Source organism: Pituophis catenifer, unplaced genomic scaffold, assembly GCF_029215685.1.
Source record: "Pituophis catenifer annectens isolate HBS135680 unplaced genomic scaffold, rPitCat1.0.hap2 SCAF_9, whole genome shotgun sequence".
Classification (NCBI taxonomy): Eukaryota; Metazoa; Chordata; class Lepidosauria; order Squamata; family Colubridae; genus Pituophis; species Pituophis catenifer.
In genome coordinates this window covers 14,697,115-14,718,061 of record NW_027256889.1, presented here as the reverse complement: position 1 = coordinate 14,718,061, position 20,947 = coordinate 14,697,115, and the positions used below count along the sequence as shown (strand labels likewise).

At 44.3% G+C, this 20,947-nt stretch overlaps 1 protein-coding gene across 1 annotated transcript in view; it reads right to left on the bottom strand.

Annotated features, from left to right (window-relative positions):
* The window catches only part of CATSPER4 (cation channel sperm associated 4), a 28,337-nt gene extending 19,837 nt beyond the window's left edge, over positions 1-8,500 (bottom strand). Inside the window, exons 1-6 of the mRNA XM_070949798.1 lie at positions 8,474-8,500; positions 8,066-8,149; positions 5,380-5,523; positions 3,455-3,556; positions 1,432-1,529; positions 24-144 (exon numbers count right to left, since the gene is read on the bottom strand). Of these exons, the coding sequence (XP_070805899.1) occupies positions 24-144; positions 1,432-1,529; positions 3,455-3,556; positions 5,380-5,523; positions 8,066-8,149; positions 8,474-8,500 (576 nt within the window). The remainder of the gene's footprint in view (positions 1-23; positions 145-1,431; positions 1,530-3,454; positions 3,557-5,379; positions 5,524-8,065; positions 8,150-8,473) is intronic.
* Between the last annotated feature and the right edge of the window lie 12,447 nt (positions 8,501-20,947).

Sequence of the window (20,947 nt, the reverse complement as noted above, 5' to 3'; positions counted from 1 at the left end):
GAGATCTGATGAGGGCATCTTACCAGCATGATGGCAAAAAGTAGGATCATGATATTTGCCATGTCAGGAATGGATTGCAAGATCACCTGTATCATCCTGGCCAAACCACTAACCAAGCTACACACTTGTATCAGCCTCGTGACTCTGGAAGGAAAAATGGAAACGGTGTCCATGAACATTTATATAAAGTTGATAACTCCAAGGAATGTCTTGACTTAAGTCATTCTTTCCCAATCCAATGCCCTTTGGATAATCTGGATTTCAACTCCCATTGTCACAACCAGCACAACCAACGACCATATTTTTCAAATATGTGGGTTTCAAATCCCGTCGCTACCGGTTCGCTCATGGGTGCGCGTGCACAGAGACGTCTGGGTGGGTGGGCGGAGCCTCCTGCCACTGCCGCTACCAGTTCGCCCGAATCGGGGCGAACTGGTAGCAACCCACCACTTCTCAGTATATTGTCTGAATCCAGGTTATTAGGTTAGTTTATGGTTTAATGCATTGTGAAACCTAGAACACATCCTTTAACTAGCAACAGATGATTAAAATCTCTAATGGAGCCTTTCCTTTATTGCTTGATTCTTCTTCTTCTTTTTTTAAACCCAGACAAGTCCAGCAATTGAACCCAAGGTCTCCGTACATGCCAAACATGTATTCTTCCACAGGACTGTGGTTCCTGCCTGTTCCATTACTGCCATCCTGTTTGGCACTATTTAAATCAGTCTACCTGGAAGAATGTAAAATGTATCTTTATATGGTAATAAAAAAGAGGTGGGAAGTTAGTTGAGAATCTTCTGAATCACAAACAGCATGAAATACCAGTTGCTAAGAATAAAATATTAGAATAACAGAGTTGGAAGGGACCTTGGAGGTCTTCTAGTCCAACCCCCTGCTCAGGCAGGAAACCCTATACCACTTCAGGCGAATGGTTATCCAACATCTTCTTAATAACTTCCAGTGCTGGAGCATTCACAACTTCTGGAGGCAAGTTGTTCCACTGATTCATTGTTCTATCTGTCAGGAAATTTCTCCTTAGAACTAAGTTCTAAGTTGCTTCTCTCCTTGATTAGTTTCCACCCATTGCTTCTTGTCCTGCCTTCAGGTGCTTTGGAGACTAGCTTGACTCCCTCTTATTTGTGGCAGCCCCTGAGATATTGGAACACTGCTATCATGTCACCCCTAGTCCTTCTTTTCATCAAACTACATCTACCCAATTCAAGCAACCGTTCTTTATATGTTTTCGCTTCCAATCCCCTAATCATCGTTCTTGCTCTTCTCTGCACTCTTTCTAGAGTCTCAATACCTTTGTGTCCATCTTTGTGAATTTCCACAGATACATTGGCCATTGGATGACACCGAACAAGAACTAAACAAATCGTTGGCCTGATCCAGTAGGGATCATCTTACTTTTTTATTTTAGGTCCTTACCTGACCATTCGAAAAAGTGTCACATTCTCCAATAAAGGAATGACCAAGCCAATGCATAGGTACAACACAATACAAAAATTTATGATATTCCAGCCATCCTGTTTAGGGAGAGAACAAATCCTTGAGGGACAAAGAAGTGAAGATTAGGTACTGTGTTTCCCCAAAAATAAGACATCCCCTGAAAGGAACGCCCCCCCTGAAAATAAGCCTGTGCTTAAATATTTAAGTGCATGCACAGCTGGTCCCTGCCATTTCCTCCGGTTAGGGTTAGACAGAGCTGGAAATCAGGTAAGACAGCAAGAGGAACCCCGTCTTGCTCCACGCACCCCAAAATAATAAGACCTCCCCAAAAATAAGGACAGGTGCTTATTTCAGCGTTCAAAAAAATATAAGACAGGGTCTTATTTTCGGGAAAACATGGTATATGGAAGGATGAAGCTTCTCCAAATTCTGTAGTCTGGGAGTAAGGCAAATTTAGGAATTTCAGATCCAAATTGGAAAGCAGAAGTAATCCAGCATCAGGGATCTAGATAGAACTTCCTGAGAAGACCTCAGGGAGTTGATCCATTCCATGCTTATACACAGGAGTCTAGTAAATATGAAGAATTTTCTTTCTCTGCACTGAGACTGCACCAGGGGTGAAATCCAGCAGGTTCTGACAGGTTCTGGAAAACTGGTAGCGGAAATTTTGAGTGGTTCAGAGAACTGGCATCAGAGTGGGATGGGAATGGAGATTTTGCAATATCCTTTCCCCAGGAGTGGGGAGGGAATGGGGATTTTGCAGTATCCTTCCCCTGACATGCCCACCAAGCCATGTCCACCAAGCCACGCCCACAGAACCGGTAGTAAAAAAATTTGGATTTCACCACTGGACTCCACACATCAATCATATGTGGGTTACAGCACAGCAACCATTTCTTATATATGCCATCAGCACAATTTTCAACAAGGGAGAGGGCCATTACAAATAATCCTCAATTTACAATCATTGTTTAGTGACCATTACAATGGCATTGAAAAAAGTGATTTAGGACTATTTTTCTGTCTTACAGCCGTTGCAGCCTCCCCACGGTCACAAGATCAAAATTCAGAATAGCAATAGCACTTAGACTTATATACCGCTTTATAGTGCTTAAAGCCCTCTCTAAGTGGTTTTACAGAGTCAGCCTATGGCCCCCAACAATCTGGGTCCTCATTTTACCCACCTCGGAAGGATGGAAGGTTGAGTCAATCTTGAGCCTGGTGGGATTTGAACTCCTGGAGGCTGGGGAAGGCCCGGATGAGGGCTCTGCATAGGAGGCAGAGATGGGGCCAGGGCCATCAGGGAGTGATGTGCGGACTCCGGAGCCTCCAGAGGCTGACAGTAGAGAGGCAAAGGAACAGGAGGAGCCTGTTCCTAGTGCACATATGAGAAGAGCTGCCAGAAGGCAAGAGCAGCTAAAGCAAAGAGGACGACTCAGGAGTAGGGCCAAGAGATGATTGGCCCCTCCCATAAGGTTTAAAAGACCAACAACGGCTCTTGGGCTCTTTGCCAGAAAACAACGTTGATAGTCTTGCTGCACTTATCTCTTGTCGGCGTCTTCTGCTTCTGAACTTTTGCCAAGAGAAGCCTTTGGCAGTTTGCCTAATTATACCTAGGTTGATGATTAGACTGAAGATTTTGTGCTATGAAGAATCTGTTTTAATTTAGTTTGGACAATGCTGAGAATGAGTTAATTCTCAGATGTTCTAATAAAGTCCATTTGTTTTGGAAATGTTTGCGTCGACTACTACCTACTTGGGTCACAACACCGTGTCTCTAACTTACCAACTGCAGTGTTTCGCTTAACAACTGTAGCGAGAAAAGTCATAAAACAGGGCAAAACTGACTGAACGTATGTTTCCCTTAGCCACACAATGTTGGGCTCAATTGTGGTCGTAAATCGAGGACTACCTGTACGTATCTGTTTGCACCACGTTTCAATGCCTGGATGACGTTTTTCTGGACTAAACTTTAAGACACAACAACACTTGGCCCACTCACCTTCCAATACAAATCAAATCCATAGTACCAGTTGAGGATGACCTCGCAGATCAGAAAAGACAGCACAATCGTGTCAATGGCATTGAATAAGCCAAAGTATTTCTACGCAAGGAAAAGAAAAACAAAAAGAGATTTGCATGCCGACATTTTTTTCCCCCCCTGAAAGTTCTCATACCTGGCCTTTAATGGTTGGGTATTGGCCTCATTTGCATGATAATGCTTACATCCGGATGCATGCTAATGAGTCTAGGAAAGAACAGTGAGCTGATTATTTATTTAATTGCTAAATTTATTATTTATTATTTATTATTATACCACCCATCTTGCCATCAAGCTACTCTGGGCAACGGTTTAGGCCAGAGGTCTTCAAACTCGGCAGCTTTAAGACTTGTGGACTTCAACTCCCAGAATTCTCCGGCCAGCATAGCTATATAGGGCAGTGATGGTTAACCTTTTTGGTGCTGAGTGCCCAAAGCATGCAAGTACGCATGCGGGAATGCACACACACATGCTCGGAACTCCCCAAATGCAATGCGAGCGCCCCTGTGCATGTGCGCATCCCCCACACATGCACCATTCCCCCATGCCCCTCCTTTTGGCTTCTAGGTTGGTGCAGGAGGCTCTCCAGGCCCAAAACAGGGCAGCGGGGGGACGCATGAACCCCCCAAATGCAATGCGAGCACCCCCGCACATGCACCCCACCCCCCTGTGCATGTATGTATGCGGTCCCTGCATGCGCCCCGTGCCCCGCGCGTGCATGGCAGAGACCCAAAGACCAGCTGGCTGGCAGGAGGCACGCACGCATGCATGAGTGGTAGAGCTGGGCTGGGTGACATGGCTCTGCGTGCCACTTTGGGCATGCAAGCCATAGGTTCGCCATCACGGGTATAGGGTTTCCTGCCTAAGCAGGGGGTTGGACTAGAAGACCTCCAAGGTCCCTTGCAACTCTGTTATTCTATTCTATTCTATTCTATTCTATTCTATTCTATTCTATTCTATTCTATTCTATTCTATTCTATTCTATTCTATTCTATTCTATTCTATTCTACTCTACTCTACTCTACTCTACTCTACTCTACTCCACTCTACCCTATCCTACCCTACCCTACCCTACCCTACCCGACCCTACCCTACCCTACCCTACTCTACCCTACCCTACCCCACCCTATCCTACATTGGTGAGTTTTCCCCATGGCCAGTTGGCCGTGTGGAGTTGCCCTGAAGCAACTGGCAGTGGTGAGTTGACAGGGGTGACTTGGCAGTGATAAGCCGACCCGCCGAGCTGGCTCTGATGAATTGTCCCATTCCGCTAAGGGTCTCTTATAACAGTAAAATGGAAGAAATAATTTTAAAAAGCGTAAACATAACAATAGCAAAGCATTGAAACAATAAAAATAAACAAGGAGAGCACCATAATATGAATTAAAAGATGAGCAGAGGGGAAGCAGGAAGTGCGGGGGGGGGGGGAACTGGGGTCAGCTAATTCGTCAAGTCCATCCATTAATTTCCTTATTGCAAGGACGGGCACCGTTTTTACAGGTAATGAGCCCATTTCTTAACAGCCTGCCAAGGTGGCAGTGCATAAGATTTTCTTCCAGCTCATGGGATCCATGTATTTTTTTTTTACTGTATTATTACATTGGGAAAGTTATAGAGAACTTCTTTTTTTAAAAAATCAAAATAAACATGTTAAGTCTCAAGGAGGTTTTTAGGTCACCTATGTTGAGTCTTCGCAAAAAAAAATTCTAACGCGCAGCGCTGAGTGTGAACTTTTCTGTCTCATTCATGGCCCCAAAAAGGAGGCTGGGGGAGGGGGAGGGATCATCAGAAGACCCAAGGCAGTCCCTGGAGAAGCAGGGGGGGGTCTTCTCCCACCCCCACATTTTAGCAGGAAGCAGTTCTCCTGCCAGACACGGTATACCAACATCTTCCAGCACAGGCTCCGTTCGGAGAGCAATGACGATGGCGTTGCCAATTACAACGGTCGCTAACAGAATCTTGAAAGTGGAATGATGCAGGAACCTGCCCATGCAGGTTTTTGAGATAAATTCTTCCACATCCCAGTCATCCTGTTGAAGAAAGAGTGGTAGGGTTCTCTGATTATTATTTATTTAGTGTACGATGTGTCAGCGCTTCGACGCTGGCATAGAGAGCAGAGGAGAGAGAGAGATAAGCTCTGAACTTTTGCCTGCTAAATCCCTTTGAAGTCGGGTTGTCGTGGAAATGAAGGGGGGGGAGACATTCCTGGGAAATGACGAGACAAGAAGTCTGAAGAATGACTTGGAAGATAGCCAATGAGAAGCAGAGATTTGGGGATCGGAAAGGGAGGGATTGGGGGGCAAAAGGTCAGTCTTGTCCGCATCGAGTCATGATCCGGTGGCTGTGCTCAATTAAAGAAAAGATTTCCTTAAAGATTGGCAGTTTGGAAATTCATTTATTTTGAGATAGCAGCAAAGTCTGACAGACGGACAAGACTGACCTTTTGAGAGGGACAGAATATGACAGAAGAGAACTAAATAGCTATACACAGTCCATGTAATTATAAGTAAACTGGGGAGTATGCCCAGGAGTGAGCTTCAAAAATTTTAACAAGGGGTTCTCTGCCCGGTTGCTGGGTGGGCATGGCTATGGTGGGCATGGCCTAGTTGGCCTCCTGCACCACGGCGGGGGGGGAGCTGTTTTTGCCTTCCCCAGGCTCTGGATGCTTTCCTTGAGCCTCCAGGATGGCGAAAATGGCCTCCCCAGGCTCCAGAGGTCCTCTGGAGGCTAAAAACAGGACTATTTTCGGCCTTCAGAACTTCCCGAACTTCCGGTAGGCCTGTTTTTTGCCCTCCCCGAGCCTCCACATGCACCCTGCACTTACCTGCATCCAAAATGGGCCGCTTGGGGACTCCTGGGAGGGGAGGGGTGGGCGGGGCCAGCCAGGAGTGGGATTTGGGGGTTCTCCGAACTCCACAGAATCTTAGCTAGAGGTTCTCCCGAACCCCCCAGCAGCCCACCCCTGGGTATACCAGTGGCCTCATAACTGGATGCACAATTTAACTATCCAGGCAATCACCTCTGGTATTGCTTCATGCAGAGAAGGAGAGAATACACGTCATGGGCAACCTTGCACAATATGTTTAATTGAGCCCCATGCTCTCTACATGGGGCTCCCCTTGAGGAGCACCCGGAGGCTCCAGCTGGTCCAGAATGTGGCCGCGCGGGTGGTTATGGGAGCGACGGGGCGCTCCCATGTGACCCCCCCTCCTGCGCGTGCTGCACTGGCTCCCAGTGGTCTTCCGGGTGCACTTCAAGGTTTTGGTTACCACCTTTAGAGCGCTTCATGGCTTAGGACCAGGGTATCTACGAGACCACCTTCTGCCACCAGTAGCCTCTCACTGACCAGTACGCTCCCACAGAGAGGGGCTCCTCAGGGTGCCGTTGGTCAAACAATGTCGACTGGTGGCCCCCAGGGGGAGAGCCTTCTCTGTGGGGGCACCCGCCATCTGGAACGAGCTCCCCCCGGAGATACGGAGGATCCCGGACCTGCACGCTTTCCGCCGTGCCATCAAAACATTTCTTTTCCAGCAGGCCGGCCTGGCCTAACCTCTCTTTTAAACTTTTTTAAAATTTCTAAATTTTAAATTTGTCTTATGAATTTGGGGTGTTTTAAATTGCGTTTTCCGGGCCAATTATTTAATTGTATTTTAATGGTTTTTTTAACATTTGTATTATATGTATTTTATTTGGCTGTTCACCGCCCTGAGTCCTTTGGGAGAAGGGCGGTATACAAATGTAATAAATAAATAGATAGATAGATAGATAGATAGATAGATAGATAGATAGATAGATAGATAATTAGTTTGCGTGTCAGCACCACCGTTGCAACAAATGGAATCTTTCCATCCCCACTAGTAGAGGGCAGAGGCACTTCTTCCAGTATCATACCTAATTCTGCTTAATTTTGACCGGTCAGAGCGAGGCAGGTTAAAACCAGGTGGTTTGATAGCAGAATCAATAATGGTCAGACGGCAAGAAGGTACCTTGGACAATTCCTCACTGTTGGATAGTGGCAACACTGCTCTACCCTATTGCCTGGGTGAAAGCTACCCTCCTAAGGCCTCTCATCTTTGCTGCAGAAAAGGGACCCCTTTAGACAGTGTCGCTTGTCTGTTTCCTCCCTCTGCAATTTCCCCATGTAAATGTTCCATTACAGTGAATCGCTTTCCCAAATCCTGTTTTCATCACCGAGAAAGAAGGGAAGAGCCCAGTGGTGAAATGTAAAATTTGTTACTACCGGTTTTGTGGGCATGGCTTGGGGGTGGGTGGGTAATGTGACTGGGTGGGTGTGGCCAACTTTTTTTTTTTTTTTACTATTAAAAGCATTTTTTCTACAACCTCTTCAGCCAAAGCGGTTTTAGAAAAAATGCTTTTAAAAGTAAAAAAACAAAAAAGGCTCTGATGATCGTGCAGCTCAGCTGGGCATGGGGGGGGGGCAGGGATTTTTGCTACCGGTTCTCCGAACTACCCGCCGCCATCGCTACTGGATTGGGTGATCCGGTCCGAACCGGGAGCATTTCACCCTTGGAAGAGCCCTTCAGATAAAGCCACAAGGGGAAAGCAGCATACCTGTGCCCGAGTGATTTCTTTGCAGCTAATCAGAGGTGTTTCAAGTTCAGTAAGAGAACTCTTCCGATTATACTGATCACTGGCCTGTAGAAAAGAAAACATCCACTGTTATCTGTTCACATTGCTGCAGCACATTCTAAAAATTAGAGGTGCTGTGATGGGGTGGGGGCGGGGAATTGGGACCATTATTTCCTGGGATCAGTTGCTAAAAATCTTAAAGCGAGCTAATTTGGTCTAGTGCAAGGTGACATGGCAGACTGTGGACCATTTAGAAGTGGGGTTCCCCAAACTCTTCGGCTCATCCAGCCCTTCACGAAGTTTCAAATTGTTGCTATCGCCCAAGGAAGGAGAGGATGAACCTATCCACCGCCATCAGCCCAATTGAGAATTCGAAAAGCAATCTCTAACCAACGAGGCCTTATAACGGTTCTCCATCCTTTTCTCCTTGCCAAGTCCACCACTGTCACTTGGACATCCCACTCCTGTAGAACCTGGCAAGTGTGACCTCACAGACATTAGAGTTCCCTTCTATGTAGGTGAGCCGGCCGCAGGGCAAAAGAGAGAAGGCAGCAGGTACCAAGAGGAAAAAAATTGAGGAGGAAAAAGGATTTCCTACAAACATTGCACATACATTGAGAAGGAGAGGCGGGATTCTTCCTGGAGAATAAGTCCTCCATCAGGCAACTCATGCACCAGCCATACCTAAATTGGCAACATAATTCACCTTGTGTGATGAGATCTATTCTCTTTATATATATATATCGGAGAAACCCTCCCATACTACCACCTCTTACAATGCTACAGTATCAACAGTAGAGACCTTCAAATTTCTAGGTTCTACCATATCTCAAGACCTAAAATGGACACCTAACCTTAAAAACGTCATAAAAAAAGCACAACAAAGGATGTTCTTTCTGCGCCAACTCAGGAAGCTCAAACTGCCCAAAGAGCTGCTGATACAGTTTTACAGAGGAATTATTGAGTCTGTCATCTGCACCTCTATAACTGTCTGGTTTGGTTCTGCAACCCAACAAGACAGACACAGACTTCAGAGGATAGTTAGAACTGCAGAAAAAACAATGGCTACCAACCTGCCTTCCATGGAGGACCTGTATACTGCACGAGTCAAAAAGAGGGCTGTGAAAATATTTACAGACCCTTCGCATCCTGGACATAAATTGTTTCAAGTCCTACCCTCAAAACGACGCTATAGAGCACTGCACACCAGAACGACTAGACACAAGGACAGTTTTTTCCTGAACGCCATCACTGTGCTAAACAAATAATTCCCTCCACACTGTCAAACTAGTTACTAAGTCTGCATTACTATTAATTTTCTCATCGTTCCCATCACCCATCTCCTCCCACTTACGACTGTATGACTGTAACCTTGTTGCTGGTATCCTTACAATTTATATTGATATTGTTTCCTGATTGCTTATTTGTAACCTATGACTATAATTAAGTGTTGTACCTTATGATTCTTGACGAATATATCTTTTCTTTTATGTACACCAAAAGCATATGCACTAAGACAAATTCCTTATGTGTCCAATCACACTTGGCCAATAAAGTATTCTGTTCTGTTCTGTTCTGTTCTGTTCTGTTTATAGTTTTTTCTTTAACATCCATAAACGCTTGTGAGCAGTGAGATCAATATATATTATACACAGTACTACTAGTAATAATATTTCAATATGTATAAGTCTTTCAACTTCTAACATTTGTTTATACATAGTTATTGTAAAGTATTCTATTATATGTCAGTAATACTTAATACTATTTTCCCCATTTCTACTCTCTACCTCTTTTTCCTAACTTTTAGTAAAATAGCTACCACACAGTATTAAGAAGTATTCTATATCTATCCATCATCACTTGCCCTTTTTTGAATTTCAACTCTGATCAACCTTTTGGTAAGTCTTTCATGCTATTCCCTTGGAATCTTGTAACTCCTTACATCACGTTTATTTAATCTAAGTATTTCATCTACCACAATGCCTATCCCTTGCTGTTGGATCTTCTAGAGCAGGGGTCTCCAACCTTAGCAACTTTAAGACTTGCAGACTTTTAATTCCCAGAGTTGAAGTCCACAAGTCTTAAAGTTGCCAAGGTTGGAGACTCCTGCTCTAGAGCACCCATCCGTAATTCTTTCATCATTTTTAAAAAAGCTTTCTCTTTATTCTCTTCTATATTTTGAACTCTTAAAGAATAATCTGTCTGTACCATTTTAAGAATTATTACTATCCCTTCCATCTCCAAATCTGTTTGTATCGTTTTTTGGATTTATCTCCTCTATCCCTTCCTCAGTCCCTTCTGGTTTCTTCTCTATTTTCTGAATTTTTTGTTCATCTTTTATTGTCATTTGCTGCAGGTTTTCTCATCCCACATCTGTGTTCTGCATCAGTTCCATGATGATGTCTATTCTCAATCATCCAGGTTATGGTTGTTCCAAAAGTGCTTTTCAAGAGGCAACTGCACTCTCTCGGGTTCCCCCCCCCGAAAATGTTTCATCTCTCATCCAAGAACTGAAGAAGCTTCTTAGATGAGAAGTGAAATGTTTTCAAGGGAAAAAAAAACCAAGAAAGTAATGGTGCCTACTGAAAAGCACCTTTAGGACACCTTGTGGGATGGGATTAAGAGCAGAGGTGGGTTTCAGCAGGTTCTGACCAGTTTTGGAGAACCAGTAGCGGAAAATTTGAGTAGTTCGGAGAACCGGTAGTAAAAATTCTGACTGGCCCCGCCCCCATCTATTCTCTGCCTCTGAGTCCCAGCAGATCGGGAGGAAATGGAGATTTTACAGTATCCTTCCCCTGCCATGCCCACCAAGCCATGCCACGCCCATCAAGCCACACCCACAGAACCGTTAGTAAAAATTTTGAAACCCACCACTGATGAAGAGGTAACCCAGGATGCTGCATGCAGCCACAGGATGGTGCATATTCACTCAATCAGGATCGCCTTGGCAGTGGGGGAAGATTTCCATGCTTACCACAGTGGGGTACCAATCAGTGGTAGGTTCCTCCCGGTTCGGTCTGGTTCGGCCGAACCAGTAGCGGTGACGATATGATGTCACCGAACCGGTTCTCCCCCCTGCCCTCTCACCCCCCCCCACGTTATTCTTACCTTTTATTTGTTCCCACCCCCAATCTATTGCTGCCTCCTGAGTCCCAGCTGATGACTAGAGGGAAAAAAACTGTTTAAACTCTTGCCACGGGGCTTCAAAGGGCTGTCCTACAGCTGATCAGTGTTAAAAGCAAACAAATTAGTCGGGTCGTAAGGGCGAAGACTGGTCATAAATGTGAGGACCTTCCAGAAACGACTCTGACCAGCTACCCACGCCCACCTAGTCACATGACCTCCAAGCCACACCCACCAAATAAGCCACGCCCATAGAACCGGTAGTAAAAAAATTTAGAACTCACCCCTGGTACCAATAGATATTCTTTATACCTGCATGGTACCACAAATAGCAGAAAAGGTTTATCAGAAAAAGTTTAATAGTGGCGAATCTAATCTCTGAACAACCCTCCACATCCTTCTGGCTGTAGGCACCCAACATACCTACTCCAGCTTTCTCAACCAGCTCCTTTGTTGAATCTGCTTAGAGAACAAAATCATAAAATTACAAACTCGCCAATATTTTTGCAATACATAAATCACACACACACACACACACACACACACACAAACCCTCACAAAATTTACCAAATTTGAAACTAATCAAAAGGATATTCTATACAGGCAGCTGATGGATGTTTCACTGCTTGCGTTAGGTTGTATGACACCAGGCCATAAGGAGGTCATCTGTACCCCGCTTACTGTTTCATTTGATACCTGGTGGTTAAGGCATCAGGCTACAAGCCAGGAGATCATGAGTTCTAGTCCCACATTAGCCACGAAGCCATTCTGGGTTATTTTGAGCCAGTCACTATCTCTCAGCCCTAAGAAGCTGGCAATGGCAAACCACTTCCAAAATCAGGCCAAGAAAATTTCAGGGATTTGTCCAATCACCAGTAGTCAACACTGATTTGAAGGCATCCTCTTCTTTGTTTTAACGATCCCATAATCCCTTGCGGGTGGAGTCTGGGCAACTGAATGGAGCTGAGTGTTTACAGGCTGGATGCCCTTCCTGTCACCAATGCGGAGTTTTGTTCAGCAGATATATTCTCAGTGTGCCCAGATCAGCTTCTTATAGTACTCACCGCTCTAAAGAAAACAATTACAGCAAGGAACAAAGAATATATAGACTAATACAGAAAACGTTAATCAGTCTTTTTCCAAACTCATAAAGTAAAGGTAAAGGTTCCCCTCGCACATATGTGCTAGTCGTTCCCAACTCTAGGGGGCAGTGCTCATCTCCGTTTCAAAGCCAGAAGAGCCAGCGCTGTCTGAAGAGGTCTCCGTGGTCATGTGGCCAGCATGACTCAACGCCAAAGGCGCACGGAACGCTATTACCTTCTCACCAAAGGTGGTCCCTATTTTTCCACTTGCATTTTTTACGTGCTTTTGAACTGCTAGGTTGGCAAAAGCTGGGACAAGTAACGGGAGCTCACCCCGTTACGCGGCACTAGGGATTCGAACCGCTGAACTGCCGACCTTTCAATCGACAAGCTCAGCGTCTTAGCCACTGAGCCACCGTGTCCCTTTTTTCCCAAAACTCATACCCCCCTCCAAAAGCAAGCTGAACTACAAACATATATTTCAAATAAGTAAAATGACTCCTAGACCAGCTCATGTATGCCTAGCTTTCTTATCATCCTTATTATAAGCATCTTCACATGAAAACCTTACCTACTTACGGTCTAAGAGCCTCTTAGGTAAAGCTTTAGTCCTAAAGATAATTAGTGCAGAAATAGCTTTCTGGAGTTGGTTTTTTTTCCCCCGCCAGTTCCACCTGGTGCTTAACTCACTTCAATCAACTTAAAATGCTGACCAAAATTATAGCTACAAATTAACTAAATGTGTTCCATTATAAATCAGTAATATAATGTCATCCATGTTTACTGTGCAGAGCAGCGATGAAAAAAGAAAAAAAAAAAGATTTCTAGAAAGGAATATCTTAAATGTATTTATTTTTATACAGATACAGCAGGTTTTTCCTTCAAGAGCTCCAGGTGCCAGCATTTCGTTCTTCCAATTTTTCTCCTCAATAATCCTTCAGAGAGGTTGGCACGTGCACCCACAGGGGGTGTCAGAAAAGTCAAGATGGTACTCTCAATCTTATGACCAAAGTCCCAACCCTTTTTATGTGTGTGTGTGTGGGGGGGGGGGCACAGTGCACATAAGGAGGGGGAGGCTTTGATTACTTGTTCAAGCTGCCATCTTGGCATTGTTGATGGGGCATATTTTAAATTTAACTCTATGGGCATCAGCGGTGCCCATAGAAAAAGATGCCACGGCAGACTTGCTTATTCACACATTGGCTAAATAACAGGCCTGATCCATAGGGTTGCCAGGTCTGCTTCCAAAAAATAGCGGACAAGCGGGGGGGGGGGGAGTAGTAAAAAAAAAAATGACAATTAAATTATATATTTTCTTACAAACATTTTAACACGTATTAAAATAATCACTTCAAAACTTTACTTAAAATTCAAAACATCAAATATATTATAATAATATGTAAAATATTAAATTACATTTTAATTTCATCATAAAGCTTTTGAATAAAAAAAAATGTCCACTATTTTGTGAAAAAAAATAGTGAACATAATGTGAAAAAATAGTGGACACCTGGCAACATTACTGATCCATCATGAAACATCCATTACCCAGAAAGATAAGTAATTTCCCAAGAGTTTTACTATTACAGTTGAACAAAATTTGAACCTCGAAATAGCCCAAGCGCGCTTCCCAAACCTGGGAAAATTACTCCAAATTAAAATCATAGTAAAATCATTTTTTCTTTTGAGTAGCCGCCAGGGGCGGGTTCTACTTACCTTTACTACCGGTTCGCAATGGGGCTGCACATGCTCTCTTCTGCACATGCGCAGAAGCATTCTGATGACGTCGGGGTCGGTGGGCGGAGCCTCCCGCTGGATTTACTACCGGTTCTATAGAACCGGTGCGAACTGGGGGCAACCCACCACTGGTAGCCGCAAACAAACTCATTACCCAATCATAAAAAAAAAAAGAATATTTAAAGAAAGAGTTTCTGATCAGCATTTTGGGGGAAAGGAAGAGGTTTGGGAAACGCCTCCTTAAACCGTTTCTTTGCGAACTTTTGTCCCTTTGGCAAATCAGATGAAGCTGCACCGATGGCTTTTGACCACACAGGGGTGGTAGGGAGCTAAGAAACAGGATGGATGCCACTTTCCTCCACATGGCTGGGCCTTCCCAGGTTAGCTCAAGCATGGGAAAAGCTGAAGCCAAAGCCCTTTATACGGCCAGCTGAGAATCTTACAATCTGCAAAAGAAGGACCTGCCTATTTCAATTTCACCAAGGAGACCTCTCCAGAAGAGCTGAGATGATCGCTCCCCAGATGTTCAGCTAAATTGTGCCTATTTTTAGCAATTTTTATCAGTATGAACTCAGGATGGGATCTTAATGTGAATTGCCTAGGAATTATTCAGAGGTTGCGCAGCCTATGAGCAAAGTTGGTCTCCACTTAGTAATCCAAGTTTCTCCAAGGGGTTGCAGTTGGAAATCAAAAGCCTTTGACAATAAGAGAAGAGATTCTGAAGAAGGACCAAGGGACTTTATCATCTTCTTTTACAGGCCCCATAATCAGGGGTGGGTTCTAAATTTTTTTACTACCGGTTCTGTGGGCTTGGAGGTCATGTGTGACTAGGTGGGTGTGGCTAGCTGGTCAGAGTCATTTCTGGAAGGTCCTCACACTTACGACCCGACTCATTTGTTGGCTTTTAACACTGATCCGCTGTAGGACGGCCCTTTGAAGCCCCCCGGCAAGAGTTTAAACAGTTTTTTTCCCTCTAGTCATCAGCTGGGACTCAGGAGGCAGCAATAGATTGGGGGTGGGAACAAATAAAAGGTAAGAATAACGTGGGGGGGGGGTGAGAGGGCGGGGGGGGGGAGAACCGGTTCGGTGACATCTTATCGTCACCGCTACCGGCTTGGCCGAACCGGACCGAACCGGGAGGAACCCACCACTGCCCATAATCCTTTGCGGGGTGGAGTCTTGGGCAACTGAATGGAACTAGCTGAGTGTTTACTGGCCGGATGCCTTTCCTGTCGCCAATGCGGAGCTTTGTTCAGCAGATATGTTCTCAATGTGCTCAGAGAGAGAAATATCTGCCTCTACCTAGGATCAAACTCGCAGCCTCCTGATTGTGAGGCAAGAGCTCCACCTCTAGGCCACCGCACTACTCAACCAAGGGACCTTATAATAAGAGAATTCCTAACTTTAGTAGTTATTCGAACAATCAACAGATTTATTTATTTAAAACATTTATATATCTGCCCATCTTATAACAAACTGAGTGGCTCCCAGTCATAGAAGCGTCTCACCCATCTTCCCAAAGAGATAAGCCAGTTCCCTGTTGCTCCAAAAGTACACAGGGAACAAACCAAGATGTTGTTGCCTAAGATTGCTTTTAGGGGTACAGATAGTTTTCAATTTACGAGCAAAATTGAGTCCAAAATATCTATTGCTAAGGGACATATTTGTTAAGTGAATTTCCCCCCCCATTTTATAACCTTTCTTGCCAAAGTTGTTAAGTGAATCGCTGAAGCTGTTAAGTGAGTGACATGGTTGTTAAGTGAATCTGGCTTCCCCATTGGCTTTGCTTGTCAGAAGGCCACAAAAAGGGATCATGTGACCCTGGGACCAGTGGTGGGTTTCAAAATTTTTTACTACAGGTTCTGTGGGTGTGGCATGGTGGGCGTGGCATGACTTGGTGGGTGTGGCAGGGGCGGATACTGCAAAATCCCCATTTCCCCATCAGCTGGGATTTGGGAGGCAGAGAATAGATGGGGGCGGGTTAAGTCAGAGGTGGTATTTACCAGTTCTCCGAACTACTCAAACTTTCTGCTACCAGTTCTCCAGAACTGGTCAGAACCTGCTGAAACCCACCTCTGCAACCATCATAAATATGAATCAGTTGCCAAGCGTCTAAATTTTGATCACATGACTATGGGAATGATGCAATGGTCGTTGAGTGGGGAGAAACGGTCATGTCACTCTTTTCAGTGCCGTTGTAACTTTGAACAGACAGTAAACAAACTGTTGTAAGTCGAGGACTCCCTGTATGTACAAAGATTGCTTCATTTGAAAGCAGGAGACCTGCTGCAATTCTTTTAATGCAATCTTAAGCTTCTTTTTCGAAAATATTACTCATCTTGGCTCCTAGACCCCAGGCTCCATGGGTGGACTATTTCCATTCCATATTCCTAGCAAGGAAGCCTGACAGCTACTAAGAAAATTACTTTTTATTAGGTAGGTTATTCCTATTTGTTCTGCCAGCAATCCATTAACATTCTCCTTTAAAAAAAAAAAAAACCCTTCTGATACAAGACAGACTATAAATACATACCATACCCTATGCCCGAGTCAAGAATGTGCCTGCGCATATTCATAGATCCTCTCTAATGTTCATGGAATGCCCGAGTCTTCTCAGCATGCTGGTAAGGCACTCTTTGAAACAGGTGTTCCATCGGGGGAAAAAAATCAGCGTGAGTGATCTGATCACAGAAGTTAATTGAAGAAGAGGGGCCTGCGAGGGACGCAGCTCGGTGGAAAAGCACAGGCTTTGCATGTAAAAAGCTGCAGGTTCAAACCCTGCTTTGGCTGAACAAGAAGGGATGCTGTCTAAAATGCGGCAAACACACGCCTACAGTGCACCCAGAGAGCAAGAGTCTAGCAGCCAAGATGAAAGAGAGAGACAGAGTGATAGAGAGAGAGAAGAGACTCTGGGTGTTTGCAGAGGTGGTATTCAGCCGGTTCGGACCAATTCACCCGAACCGGTAACGAACCTCTTCGGCTGAAGAGGTTGTAGAAAACAATGCTTTTAAAAGTCACTGACGATCCCAGCTGAGCCACATGATCATCAGAGGCTTTTTTTTTTTAACTTTTAAAAGCATTTTTTCGGCCGAAGAGGTTGTAGAAAAAATGCTTTTAAAAGTAAAAAAGAAAAAAAAAGCCTCTGATGAGGTGGGTGGGGTAAGTGAGCGGGGACCGGGCCGGGGACCGGGCCGGGGACCAGCCAATGTTATTACCGGTTCTCCGAATTACTACAAATTTTTACTACCGGTTCTTGCGAACCGGTGCGAACCGGGAGCAACCCACCACTGACTGTACTTAGATAGACCTGGTTGAGGAAAAGAGAGCTTTGTATGTTACAATTTTAAGGGTTTATTTAAAAAAAAAAAAGCTTAGGGATTTGTTGTTGGCTCCCATTAATGCATTCTGAGACTCACTGCTTAGGGAGCCATCTGTTTCCTGCAATTACTATCAGCAAAATGCTTTTTAAATTTTTTTCTTCCACAAGGCTCTTCTGGTTTAACTACATTGGGGCAGAACATCAAAATACTGAATACCGGAGTTAGGGAACTGCATTGACACACAGAACTGGGCTCAAATTCTTGTAGCCGTAAACAATACAACTATGCCCAGATAGAAGGGAGAGTTTGGCGTTAACTGAATGAAAGGAATTTGCTTAAATAATAGCAATAGCACTTAGACATATATATCGCTTTACAGCCCTCTCTAAGCGGTCTTAGAGCATCTTGCTCCCAACAATTTGGGTCCTCATTTTACTCGCCTCGGAAGGATGGAAGGCTGAGTCAACCTTGAGCCTGGTAAGATTCTAATGGCCAAATTGCAGGCAGCCAGCAGTCAGCAGGAGTCTGCAGTACTGCACTCTAACCACTGCACCACCGTGGCTCAGAGGTTAGAGTGAATTATGTAATGGGGGCAGTGGTGGGATTCAGCCAGTTCGCAGCTATTCGGGAGAACCGGTTGTTAACTTTCTAAGCAGTTCGGAGAACCGGTTGTTGGAAGAAATCTCGTTTTGTTTTTTTTCCCCACTTTACAGGGCTAATCCTGTAAGGAAGGCAGGATGGAAACATTCTGGTATTATTTCTAGTCTAATCTTTATCGCCCTGTTTACAGAAACTGCCTCTCCGGTTAACCCTTATTACATTGGAACAGCTAAGGCGAAGCGCCCTTCGACGTGAGTGACATTGAGTTGGCCACACCCACCCAGTCACATGACCACTGAGCCACGCCTACCCAGCTGGTGGTTAGGGCAGAGAGCCGGTTGTTAAATTATTTGAATCCCACCACTGAATGGGGAGATTTCAATGCTTATTTCCCGTTCCATTAAAGGCATGCAGGAAATCAATGAGCTCTTGTTCAAAGCTGGATTTGAACAATGGAGTAATGACACAATTATTAATGAAGGAACCAGATAAGGTGTTCAGCATAACACACAGTAGTACCTCCCAATATCAAGCCCAGGAGAGATTGCAATGGAAGAAATACACAATGTTATACTATACTAAGATAGCCAATTATTTAATTTTATTTATTTATAAAGTTTATTGGCCACCCATCTTAACTCTGGGTGTCTTACAGTCAGAAAAAAATGCATTTATACATGTACATTAAAACATAAATTAAAACCAAACATCTAATGACACCGGGGGGGGGGAGTTGGAGGTGGAGTGGGGGAAGGTGGGATCTGTTGTTACTCGATCAACCACCTCCACTGCCCTGTTCTTCCATTGGGGCCCCTAGCTGACTGGCAGAGCCAGGCCCTTAGGAAAGGATAGGAAGGTTGGGGCCAATTATGACTGAATAGAAGCCCTCTTGTACATCTGTCCTAAGCAATACAGGTAGTCCTCAACTTATAACCATTCATTTAGTGACAGTTCAAAATTACAATGGCACTGAAAAAAACGAGTAGGATAGGGTAGGGTAAAGTAGAGAGAATAGAATAGAATAGAATAGAATAGAATAGAATAGAATAGAATAGAATAGAATAGAATAGAATAGAATAGAATAAGAGCCTTGGTGGTACAGTGGTTTAAAGCACCCTGTTATTAACACAGCTGCCTGCAATTACTGCAGGTTCGAATCTCACCAGGCTCAAGGTTGACTCAGCCTTCCATCCTTTCTAAGGTAGGTTAAATGAGGACCCAGTTTGTGGGGGCAATAAGCTGACTTTGTATAAATATACAAAAGTATGAAGGCTATTGCTTAACGCATGGTAAGCCGCCCTGAGTCTCCGGAGAAGGGCAGCATATAAATCAAATTAAAATAAATAAAATAAAATAAAATAAAATAAAATAGAATAGAATAGAATAGAATAGAATAGAATAGAATAGAATAGAATAGAATAGAATAGAATAGAATAGAATAGAGTAGAGTAGAGTAGGGTAGGGTAGGGTAGGGTAGGGTAGGGTAGGGTAGGGTAGGGTAGGGTAGGGTAGGGTAGTGAATAGAAAATAGCATAGCACAGAACAGAACAGAACAGAACAGAACAACAGAGTTGGAAGGAACCTTGGAAGATCTAGCCCAAACCCTTGCTTAGTGACTTACGGCCATTTTTCACACGACAGTTGTAGCATCCCCACCGTCACGTAATCAGAATTCAGACACTTGGCTGCTAGCATGTATTTATGAGAGTTACAATGTCCTGGGTGGGTGTGTGTCATGTGATCCCCTCTTGCGACCTTCTGACAAGCAAAGTCAATGGGGGAAGCCTCTTAGCAACCGTGTGACTAACTTAACAACTGCAGTGATTCGTTTAACAACTGAAGCAAGAAAGGTTATAAAATGGTGCAACGTTCACTCAACAACTGTTTTGCTTAGCAATTGAAATTGGGGGGTTTGAATTGTGGTCCCACGTCAAGGACTACCTGTATGGGCCATACTTAGGGATGATGGGAGTTGTCATCCTTGGGAAGTGAATAGTTTGGTCAAGGCTGGGGAGTTTTGGTTGATTTGGCACTTTTTCCTTTCGACGGCAGAAATTAAATCAGAGTTACCTAAAGTGGACTAAATAAGAGGGGGGGGGAAAATCACATACCCATTCCAATTCAAAGAAAAAGAAAACAGAGAACTAAAATTCCCCGAGAAACTTTTGGGTTGCCTTAGTGCCGCCATGTAGTCAGCAATAAAAGGGGAGAGAAATGTCCTAAATTTATCTTTCTCCCACCTTCAAATGGGAGATCTGTGATAAGCCCTTCCCTCTTCCTAAAAAAAAAAAAAAATCAAATGAAAGGATATTGTCCAAAGGACAAAGAGAGGCATCAATAGTCTTTAGTACTGAGCTGAAAATTCAGGCCAATGCTTTGTCTGAACATCTGTGAATCCTTGAAGAGGGCACAAAGGACTCCGTACACCCCTGTCCTTGCATTTCTCTGAACATCCTGGGAAATTTCTTTCAGTATTTTCATTGTCAGCGGTGTGAATGGGGCAGAAGGACAATCCGTGCGTATATCCTATATCCAAGCTCATTTGGGAGCATCAGGATTTCCCCCTTGGCTAGTTCAGATCAGGGGAGAAAGAAAGGCCCTGATGATGTTGCCTAGTTTGGGTCATGAAACGTTTGGTTAAGAAACATTTTCATAAACAACCAAGCTCAGAGAGCACCCAGGTCCCCTCGTTGCAACCCTGAGCTTCAAATATTCTCCTTTGTAAGAAAGGACTTCTGCCTCCTGAGCTAACAGCAGTGCACTCAACAGAATAACTGAGTTAGAAGGGGTCTTGGACGTCTTCTAATCCAGCTTCCTGCTCAGGCAGGAAACCCTATATCATTTCAGACCAATGGTTGACCAATCTTTTCTTTAAAACTTCCAGTGTTGGAGCACCCACAAGTTCTCGAGACAAGTTGTTCCACTGATTAATTGTTCTAACTGTCAGGAAATTTCTTCTTAGTTCTAAGTTGCTTCTCTCCTTGATTAGTTTCCACCCATTG